The 11525-nt window shown below is 44.4% G+C and overlaps 1 protein-coding gene across 1 annotated transcript; it reads right to left on the bottom strand.

Annotated features, from left to right (window-relative positions):
• Window positions 1-4071: 4071 nt before the first annotated feature.
• ARRDC4 (arrestin domain containing 4) lies at window positions 4072-10975 on the bottom strand. The gene is made up of 8 exons (XM_065734026.1): window positions 10501-10975; window positions 9244-9310; window positions 8814-8961; window positions 7032-7134; window positions 6076-6332; window positions 5364-5526; window positions 4671-4825; window positions 4072-4481 (listed from the first exon to the last, which is right to left on the bottom strand). The coding sequence occupies exons 1-8, from the start codon at window positions 10973-10975 to the stop codon at window positions 4425-4427; spliced, it is 1425 nt and encodes a 474-aa protein (XP_065590098.1). The 3' UTR covers window positions 4072-4424.
• Window positions 10976-11525: the final 550 nt, after the last annotated feature.

The following is an 11525-nucleotide window of genomic DNA, read 5'->3' as shown; positions in this document are numbered from 1 at the left end:
AACACTTCTTATGTCTGTTCTTTTGTTCTCCCCAAACCAGGGTTGAAGAAAGCATGTGCTCACGTTCCCAGAAGCTGAGGTCGCCCTGCTCACAGCACACAGTCAGCTGGGAGATGCCTGGCACAGGTCAGTTGATTTGGGAGAGCATTCTGATTATACGTATGCATATTTTTCAGGAGGCCTGTGTGTGTATTTCACATGTACTGAGATACAGGTTCGATCACCTTCTGTTGTCTGTGGAAGTCAGTGTCATGAATCTGTAGTTTTTTGGGAGAATTATGCTTTTCCAAGGCTCTGAGAGCTAATAGCTTTTCACAGCCAAAACCGTTCGGCAGGGCTTAGCCTCCATACCCGCACTGTCTGCACACGCTGTGCGTGACCACGTCTGACACCAGGCACTGGGGTGACAGGCTGCTTTTGGTGTTGTGGTCAATCCCTCTCTTAGGGCTCCACTTCTTCAGCTGTGTCTTCTGCCCGATGCTGCCAGTGTCTCCTTTCTGTTCATCCCCTGCTTCCCAGCTCTCCCGTTTCCATCCCAATAATTGCTGAGTGGTAAATATCTACAGATCTACCTCACATGGCACTTACATATCCAGCTCTTCATCTGACTACTGATTTTAGTTGAAAGCACAGCTATTAAGAAAATAAGAGCCATCCAGTGACGAAGTACCATGGGTTAGTATAAATCATTTTGATCTGCATGCTCCAGATTATTTGGGGAAATCTAGTTGTAGGTGTGCGCATCAAGCACTAGCACCTGCTCCTGCTTTCACCTTGCGTTTCATGTTCTCACCCTCCAGGCAGCCAGATGGTTGAACGTAAGCCCAAACTAAGAGGGATTTCTTCTTTTCTTTTTAAGGGATGGGTGCTCAGAGATTTATCAGTAATACAGTTGTACTTAATCAGATCGAATCTGTCCTGTATTATAAGAAGCCCTGCTGTAAGCAGCTACTCTAGTCAAGTCCCATTGAATTACCATTCTGCATTCCATGTAAAACCACTTTTCATTTCTTGACTTAATAGAGACAACTTATCTTCAAATGCCAATAATGTAGTGTGGTACAATTCTGTGTAATATCATTTTGTATTAATTATGTTTAATAATGATGATCACAATGTAATTTGGAGCACAGACCAGCACCCTGTCTGTGCTACATCCATAGAAAATTTGAGCATTAGAAGAGAATCACCAGGCTCATGACAGACCTAATTAGTTCTTTACAGGATCTGCTGTACACCCTAGCCTGTACTATCTGTACTGATGATAAGATATTATATAATCAGCTTTAGAAAAATGCAGCAGCCTGAAAGCCTCTTTTTATGTCCCTGTGCTCATCCACTACCCCAAGGAGAGCAGCAGAATTTTATTGGAAAGCAGGAATTGCTGCTGTGGCTGTTTTGGCATGGAAGATAATCAATTGCTCTACTTAAATCAACTTTGTCTGTCAGCTGTGCTCTCTGCATGCTCCACTGAGATCTGTAGTACAGATTTAACAAAGGGAGTTAGGTGTTCAAAGGGGGCAGGGAAGTAACAGAGCATACTATTTTAGGAGTTTGGAATATGGCCCAGTTCAGGGTTGATTAAGTGATCTCTTTTACTCTGTATGGGAACTGTGTTTCAATTGAAGCATCAGGGCTGCAAACACAAACCTGCAGTACCTTCTCTACCCTTGTATGGAAGAGGACATCATTTATTACCTGTCTTAAAACTACTTTTTGTGTTTAAACAAGTAAGAGATGACAGTTTTTCATCTTCCAGATATTGAAACCAACAGGAACAGCGCTGTGTGAGTTTTATACTTTTATTAACAAAAAAGAACCCATAGGGCTCATATTAGTACAAAATACAATCACGTTCCTGGATGTTAAAGTTTAACAGCTTCTTTTTATTTATTTTAATTGTGTCTCTCTTCAACTGTTTCACAGTTATCAGAACAAACCCCCTGCTTATTGGACTTATTGTGCAAACATTATTTCAGGACCAATTTCTGCACTAAGCCAAGTGTCCAAGAGCAGAACTTGATCTTATTTTCACCCCTCCTTTGAAGGACCATGTGTGCTTCCTAAGAAACACATTTTAGTAGGTTTTTTTTTGCAGCAAACAATCTAAGGCCACAGTTTATCTGCAAATAATGAAGAACAACAATTCACAGAAGGAAAAAAAAAAAACAACCCAACAACAAAGCACATCTTTACCCTTCATCTTTTGTTTGCCAGACCATGCTTATACCAATCAAATAGCCAAATAACACAACCACCTATCAGGTATTAAAGTAAAAAAAAAAATAAAAGCATGTAATCTTCTTAAAGATAGTATTCTGAATTGTTATCATGCAAATTAATACACAGCCACAGTTATTTTTCAAGTAACCGTAATGATATCTGTTTAAGGAAATTATGCTTGTTCCCTTTCCAGGTGATATGAAAAAGAAAACCCTGCACTGAGTGTATGGGCACACCAACACTGGAATAAAAGGCATGAGAGCTGCATGTTGAGGCTTAAGACAAGAAATGCTCATTTTGAGAATGTCCTTTCTAAAACATGCACTCAAATTTTGGTTAAAGCTGCATTTGCCATAAGTGATGATACTTCAGTTTGCAAATGAAAACTGTAACTGCAGTTTAAAAATGTGAATCTTCAGCACGTCTTTTACAGTGATGTAAGAGTGACTTGAGGTGAAGTGCTAGAAATCAGACAATGTAAGGAAGTCATACTAACAGAAGACTAAAAATATATATCCGTATATGCTTGTAGAAAAATCCCTGCTTCTCAAATGAAGACAGATTTCATAAAAAACATTCAGACTTCTTTAAACTGCAGTTATTGATGAAATGAAAGAAACTCAATTGCTATTCTTGCAGTTATCAGAGAGCACAATGTTTTTAACCACGCGAAGCACCGGGTTTTATCCCAAAACCCTTCTGTAAGACATATGGAGTAGTTCTAGCTGTTCAGGATTCCCTGTAGTTTAAAGACTTGACTGTAAACATGCATACTGAGAATGCTGTGTTTCTGCTCCGTTAAGTCATCTGTTCATGGTGGATTACTTATCCCAACTGATGCTTGGCAGGAAGCAAACATTCTACTTTAAATGAAGGCAGCAAAGGGCCAAGTAATATGATGTGCCTTCATTCTTAGCAGCAAAAACTCACTGTTCTACATGACCTGAGGAAGAAAACATTAAAATATTGCACAAAAACAAAATTAAGACAGCAAAAACAAACAAGGAAACACTAACAGAAAATAGGATGGATGGCAAATGACTAGTGCAGCCCCTGACAAGAGATCTCAAGACAAAAATGCAGGAGTCACGACAAGCATTGTGCCATTACCAGAGGATCTGGCTCCTCTGGAGTCTGCTTCCATTTCAATTATATGCTGTATCTATTTGGGGTATATTTAAGCTTCTCTCTATGCTTTCCATCTCATTCACTAACCACAGAAACTGTTCAGGATCCCTTCTAGAACCTTGAAGTATCCTGGAGCTTAAACAAGACTCTTTTTGGTCTCTCAGATCTGACCGTGAGTACATTTCCAGAACAGAGGTAGGCTTACAAAGGCTTCTGAATAAATAAGTACTGTCCATCTTGTGAAGTATACCTGCTGCTGGCAAAGGATCTTCCCTTGCCATGCTTATCATGCTACCCATAGGCCTAAGATGCAGAAAAAGAACAATACAGTAGAAAAGGCTAGAATAATTCCCTTAAGAAATCCCTTGAAAGAAAGCATAGTGCATAAGCTCATATCAAAGTTCAGTTTTCTTTTACATACTCTTATCTTTCATTCAGTAAATGGTTGTCTTCATAATATTGCATAATAGCTATTTTGTCATCCATGACATCTTTAGAATCAGTGTAAGTTATTAAACAGTACCACTTGGCAGGCTCTCATGAAATGAAAGTTAAGCTAGAGTGAAGGTTTGGCTCCACGACGTAGTAGTGTTCCATCCTTGGATGCACCCAGAAGCCCCCTGAACACTGGGACATCTTTTGGAAAACGATTCTTACTCCACATTCTGTTCTGTTACCCATGTTCTACTAAGGAAGTTCCCATCATCATCCTCACTTAAATTCTTCTAGTGTTCCATACAAAGTATACACTGTTTTCTCTTCAGAAGATCCTCGTGTCTCCGCTGTGTACTTTATGCAATACATCCACTTTTTTTAGAAAAGCATTCAGTATTTTCCAGTACTTCTCATGGACCCCAAGCAAAGCTTCTTCCACAAAATCTTCTGTGCAGACTGATCCAGCAGGTTCTCTTCCATCACCAGACATTCTCATACCTCCCTCTCCATTTTCTTTTGTCTTTTTTGTACACAAACTGAAGTTGTGAAAAAGAAAACCATCTCCGTTTTAGCTGCAGTCAGCTGAAGCAGCAGAAAGATAAGACATTCAACACAGTGATCCTCGTTACGAGCCCTCTTCAAAGCATTAATGAAACAGGCTGAAATTCTTCTACGTCAGTTGGATGTGGATCAACCTACAGGGAGAAGGAAGTCAGTAATTACTGCCTATGGTTCTTGCATCCCATTACTTTCCCTCCCCCATTTGACATTAAATGCACTTAAAGATTCAGCACTTTTCAAAAAAAAAAAAAAAGCTGTTGTTTTGAAGCCTGTTTGAAACCTGTTTTTTTTGTTGGTTTATTTTTTATTTTATTTTTTTTTACCTCTGAATAAAGAGGTGGAGGCTGAAACCGGAACTCTTGTATGTAAGCAAACACGGGGCAACACAATTGTTCCTCACAGTCAATTGGTGGTGGATAAGCAGGAACATGTCTGGAGAGCTCTTCCTCAGACACTACATCAGCGTAATTTGGTGGTGCTGAAACACAAGAGATAATACTGTGAAATTTTAAAGTATTCTCTGGCAGGACAATATATGCACTGCAGTATCCAAGGCTGTGAAAACTATACAGTATATTTAGTACACTATACTAAACACCATGCACTGTCAGATTTTATGAAGTGCACCATATTCATCAATACTGCATCTGAAACTATGGTTTTAGTATGCTTAAACAATTCAGCAGGCATGCTACAGATGCTTTTAGAGCTACTCCAGCAACATATTGGTATTTTATGAAGGAACTTCTAGGTGCCTTAATTCCAATTCTACTGCAGAAGTAGAATTCCTACCCTCAGAGGTTAATTACTTCAAGATTTAGTTGAAGTCAGCTAGAGGTGAAGAGACTCTTAAGGAAAGCTGGAGCTAGGGTGTGCCCATCACTCCTGGATTTTGAGTTAGATTTACATGCCTTACTTCTCGTGGGTTGTACTTCAGTGGTCTACATCCTTGAACTGCTATGAATATCTTTCTGTTGTAAACAGTATTATGTGGTATTGTAAAAAGTTCAGTTTACCTTCAGGGTGTTCTGGCAGGGTTAAGGCCAGCCAACTCATATCCATACTAAACTGGCTGGTAATGCTGGAGTTTCTGCTTGAAAAGCCAATACATGGAATAGTGCCAATCACTAGAGGCATTTCAATCATCAATTTCTTAGCACCGGGAATATGGATATACACCTATGTGACAGTCCCCAAATAAGAGAAAAAGATATCATTAGATTCCACTGAATTACTGCTCCCAGAAGCTGCCATACTGCCTCTGCTGCACATCATTTAAAAATCAGTTTTCTTCATCCCACATGTTTAACTAATGTGCTGGCAGCTTTCATTGTTTTTCGGCCATTTCCTTCCTTCTATACATTGTCTGTAGGTGACAATTAAAAAACATATAAAACCGGTTGACTTCCAGTGCTGCCTTCCCATTTCTGAAGAGCGCAACTAGACGAACCCACTCAGTGAGAAATACTGCCCCCACTCACCTCTGCAGGTCTAGGACTAAGCTGCTGCTTCCCTCAGAAACATTCTCCTTGTTACTCTTTCAGTTTCAGAATGTCCCCACAATTTTCCATCTCTCACCTGCACATAATGTTTATTGGCATTTACTGTTGCTCCCCAGTACAAAATTTAACAGCTGCTCAGTAATGGCAGTTCTTCTGCCCCCAAACTAATGTAGCTTTCAGCAGCTGGTACACAATAGTTGCATTTGTACAGAAAATCCATACTTACAGCTAATGAATATTCTACTCGAATAATACAGCAGTCAAGTATAGAGGGGGATACAGGTGGGATTTTCAGAGTTTTCCCATTCCAGGTGTCTGTGCTCCCAGAGGCAATGTGGTTTCCTCTCACATTGGCAACCATCTGACGGAAAGTTTTCGTCTTCCCACTGGCCAGGTAAGTTTGTGTTTGGAAAATGGCAGCTTTGGGAACGATCAGGCGAGAAGAGCAGTTCTCGATTTCTGCATAGATTGGTATGGCTTCCCCTTAAAACCAGACAAAGTTCAGGGAATGATTTGTGTTTACCTGCTTTCTTTTAGAAGTGTTAGCGCTGTTTCGCAGTGCGTGCATCACCCACCGTGATAATGAGAACAATGCTGGCTAGTTTCCTTAAGCTAGTTTCCTTACAGAGTTGGAATCCAAGCAGAATTAATGCCACGTACTGCATTTTATGCATAAACAATGATTCATTTTAAGACATTAAGCAAAATGTGAACAAGCATTAAAAGTTTATTTGTCAATTCCGCACCAGTCTTCCTTTTATGCAGTACTAACTGCATTCCAGAATGTTCCACCTCCTCAATATATCTAACACCAGCAAGATTAGAAAGAAGCTGCTGAAGTTCTTTCTTACAGAAGAGAAAACCTACACAGGTGGGACGTGAAAAAACCCTTTATCCCCAATGAAGCATTGTATCCCCACTAAAAACATCTTGTCTTTATGCCCAGATGTACATGGCTCTTCTGTTAAGATTACTTACAGGGTTTCCTTTCTATTTATATTCATGAGATCTGAGTGAGGAGTGGGGTGAGATGATATTTTCTAAACAAATCTATACAGATCTCGATTTACGACCGCCTGAACAGAGCTGTTCTTTTAATTACAAAGTGTTACCTTAACAGAGATGAAAAACCCTTATTAGATTAATACTCATGTCCTGAAGGGGGAAGACAGTTCCTCTTACCATTGCAGTATCCCTTCCTCTCAATTTTGGCACTCAGAGACACTGGTCCAGAGGTGAAAAACCAACAGCCAACCATCTTCTCCTGACTTCTCAGAACAGGTGTCTATAAAACAAAGGTTTTTTTCCATTTTATTGCATCATGTTATCAGTCATTTGAAGTTTAGTGTAACGCCTAAGAATCACTGAAATTAATTCTAGCATTCACTTGGATTTGAATCTTTGTACTACTCAATGGCACTGGTGTTTTGCCCACCATGTACAGTGGCAGCAAGTCTTGGCTATCTGAGGATAGGACTGCTTTAAAGCTCCAGTCTGCATTTAGGAAGGTATAAAATGGAGAAGACAGACTTGGTGTATTTGAAGTTAATCTTTTCAAAAAGATTGCTTTAACAAACATTACGGGTGTTTTTAAAAGTCCAAGGAAGTACTGCTGTATTTGTGCCCTTATATAACCCTAGTGCAGGAGCATGTAGAATTAATTCCATCTGCAAGCCATAGTTAAACAGGTAAACTATTTTTATCTTTGTGTATTGAATAAGAAGGAACAAATGTATACACACTGAGCTAAGGTGATGCATCTTTGGAACATGTACTCCACACAAACCCCTAATATTTAGGGCTGTGACAAAAAAAACCCATCCAATTCTTCCAAAAAACTTTCCAGTGTTTGGTGGATGCCTTGTAATCCACTGTGAGCAGCAGCCACTGCATGGCTGTGACTCATTCCCCCTCCTGTGCAGTAGCCTGTGGTCAGCTCCATGCTGTCCTTGCAGTAACCAGACATGCTGTTTTCACACTCCTGACATACACTGATGAATGCAAGGACTATATTCTGCTTACAGATGTCGCTGCCAAAACAGTTCTGTACATTCTAGCTCAGGAGAGATTAAAATGTAAGCACATAAAAGGAAGGAAATAAAAAAGTGCTAAAAACATCTCTTAGCTATGTTCACCATGATGAAATGTTAAAAATTATCCTAGTGTTTTAAATAAAATAGAAATTATTCATATTTAAATGAATAACCATTTAGATCCCGTTGCTATCATGAAAATGCAAGGTATAATTTTATATTATTTTCATAATATGGGCTGAGATAAAAGATTCCAGCTCGTTAGCTTCTGTCTTGCCTATTTTCTCATTACTTAATGCCTGATCTTTCTTATTACTCTACAGTATTTCTGGTGACTACTAAAAGCTCTGCTTTAACGTGGCCAAATCTGTCATAAGGAAATAACTGAAAAGATCTCTGAAGCAGCTGCATGCACACACTTAATGTTAGAAAACGACATGCAAAATGGAAGGATACGTAACATAATGGGCAGACCATGAATGACAAGCTGGGCATGATTAATACTCTTCTGTAATTACCGTTCCTCAACCCACTATTATTGAAGAGTTTAGGACACTGCAGCCCCGTGAATGTCACAGCTCTGGTAAGAGCAACTACTTTATGCTTGTGCATTATTATTATTAAGCCTTATTTGTGCATTTGAAGCCTGCATAACTTTTGGCAAGAGCACCTCTGCCAGCAGGGCTGTAATCAATGGCATTAAGAAAAAAAAAACCCACACAAAAAACCACCAAGCCTCTGTGTTTGCTATTCACACAACCTAAGATCATCTATTTATAGAGAAAAGCTTAGGGAGCTTATAATGCTCTCAGAAGCCAGAAAATGGCTCTCTAGAATAACGTGGAAATGGTTCTAACTAGATGGAACATGCCTTTTGTTTATTCCTGCAGCTTGCCTTAAGGGAGGAAGGGGCAGTGGAGGACCCTCTTACCAATAAAGCTGGTGAGTTGACATCAATGTGGCTGATGACCTGAAGCTCTGTCTGTACACTCTGATCAGGTGCTGCAGGTCTTTCCAGAGTTGCTTTCACATAGTACTGAATACTGCCATACTTCCCAGTGAAAGAGGTCACCAGAGGTCTGAAACAGTCAGAGGTGTTACCGTAGGTTTATAATTCAGTTCCAAACACCAACGCTTCCTGTGTGTATAAATGTTCACCAATCTACATCTTGTGCTTTTAGGGCCTTAGGGAAACTGTAACAAACAGGGCACGTCTGCAACTTGGTGGTTGATTAAGACAAACATATAAAGCTGACCTATCAGTTCGGTATTAAAAAAACATGAGTTAAATGACATTGAGTTAATTTTCCACAACAAGCAGTGTCCAGCACCATCCCTTCAGGTCGTGTTATTCAACTTACTCTTGTGGGAGTTGAAAGCTGAAGGGAAATTCATGTCTTCCATCTAAGAGAACTAAGCCCTCCTCACCTGCAGGATTAAAACCAATAGTATATTTTAGTTATTCCATAAATAGAAGTACAAAGCAGAGGCCTGTATAAATTGTAAACACTCAGATGCAAGGGGCTCGTAGAAGTTTTTATTGATCCCAACAGGTTCTGGATTGGAGCCCATACTTTATTCTGTAGTGTGATTTCAATAGAAAAAAAAATAATCAAGGAAACAGAGCATGTCCTTGAGCTGCAGCTTAGGATGCTGGCCAACCAATCCAGAACAGCTTCTGGAAGGCACACAGTGAGTTTCTTTTCCTTTTTAACAGGACAGTGATTAAAGAAATGATTATCCCTCTGTAACTGGCAAGAGCACCTCAAGTACAGCACTCAGTTTTGGGCCCCTCACTTCAGGAAGACTTCTGGACTGCATCCAGAGGAGAGCATCAGAGCTGGCCGAAGGGATTGGAAGACGTGTCAGGAACAGCTGAAGAAACAGGGGCTGTTCACCTGCAGGAAGCCGAGGGGAAACCCCACTGCTCTGCACAGCAGCCTGCCAGGAGGTCACGCGAGGTGGGTGTCGGTCTCTCAGGTGACAGCAATAGGACGTGAGGAAACAGTGCCAAGTTGCACCTGGGGAGGTTTAGATCGCTGTCGGGAAGAGTTCCTCCAGGGACAGGCGGTGAGGGGCTGGAACAGGGCAGCGGTGGAGTCACCATCCCTGGGGACGTGGAGGTGGCACCAAGGGCTGCGGGTCGGTGCCGGCCTGACGTGTGGGTGCTGCGGTGGGTGGTGACCGTAAGGGTCGTTTCCAACCGCAGTGACTCCACAGTTCTATGGCAGCAGCTGATCTATCACTAACAATTAAGCAATCAGCTGCGCTACAGAGCTGCGATTTAAGGCCAGTATCGTTGGATATATCATTAATACGCATCATCTTAATACAACCACTGAGGCCTACCGGCACAGAGCTTCCAAAGGCCTGCCAGACTCATCCCGCAGATCCGCGCTCGCACAATGCAGCGCCGCGTCCCGCCCGCCCTCTGCGGTGCCGCGGTGCCACACGGCCGCGTACGGAGCGCCCACGGGACGGGACGGGACCGGACCCGCGGCGACGGGACAGCAAAGCGGGGCCGCGGGCGGTGCTCCGCTGCCGGCGCTCGCGATGTATCCCCGCGCTCGGTCCGGACGCGGTTCCCCTCGCGTCCCTCGGCCCCGCTCCGTGCTCACCTTCGGCCGCGCCCCGCAGTAAGCTCTGCCGGACGTCCAGGTAGCGCACCTCGGCCTCCCGCCGCGGTCCCGCCGCCGCCGCCGCCTCCGCCCCGCACGCCCCCGCCGCGCTGACGGTTCCCGCCGCCTCGCTCCAGGCCACGCGGGCCCGGCCCGCCGCCTCCAGGCGCAGCCCGCGGAGCGGCAGCGGTCCCGCCAGCTCCAGCAGCACCTGGCCCGACACCGTGTCCCCGCTGCAGTAGCCGCCGCGCCGGGCCTCGTCCCGCAGCACCAGGGCCAGCGTCTTCACCTTCCCGCCGGCCCCGGGGCCCGGGCCCGGCCCGGCCGCCGCCATCGCTCCCCGGCTCCCGGGGAAGGTAGCGGCCGCCGTCGACGGTAGCTTTAAAACCCGCCCGTCTCCGCCGGCGCCCGCAGCGGACGGTCCCGCCCACCGGCCGCGCCTCATTGGCCGCCGCTCGGCCGCGCGCTCCGCCATTCGTCGGCGGTGACGTTCGTTTCCCGGCGGGCGCGCGGCCGCAGCGCGTCACGGTGCGTGATCGCCGCCGCGGAGCCAATGGGCCGGAGGCGGCCGCGCGTGGACAGCGCCGCGATTGGTGAGAAAAATCCAGCTGCCCGCACAGGGAACCAATGGCGGCGTACGGCCACCACGTGCACAGCTCGTGGATAAACAGGCGGGGCGGGAGCGGGCCGAGCGGCGCGGCGCAGCCGAGAGGGGGCGGGGCGTGGGGGGCGGCCCCGCGGGGCACGTGCACGGCCCGGAGGCGGCAGTAATGGACAGCCGCGTGGGGAAGGGTAACGCAGGTGGAGAGAAGCACTGCCTGCACGTGGCAGCGCGGCTGCGAGTCCCCCGGCTCGTGGTGGAGGTGTAACTAAAGGAGCTGGCTGTTCCCGGGTCCCCCCGGTGGCACCGGGTTACATGTGTGGCACACTAAGTGTGTTTGGGTGGGTTTGTATGCTGACTGTTTACTGGTCAATTTGTTGGCATACAGTGTATGCGATTTCTTGCGACAAGTATGACGAATGTA

Source organism: Cyrtonyx montezumae, unplaced genomic scaffold (assembly GCF_038088225.1).
Source record: "Cyrtonyx montezumae isolate F1298 unplaced genomic scaffold, pur_monq_1.0 scaffold_17, whole genome shotgun sequence".
Classification (NCBI taxonomy): Eukaryota; Metazoa; Chordata; class Aves; order Galliformes; family Odontophoridae; genus Cyrtonyx; species Cyrtonyx montezumae.
This window is presented reverse-complemented; position numbering and strand designations above follow the sequence as displayed.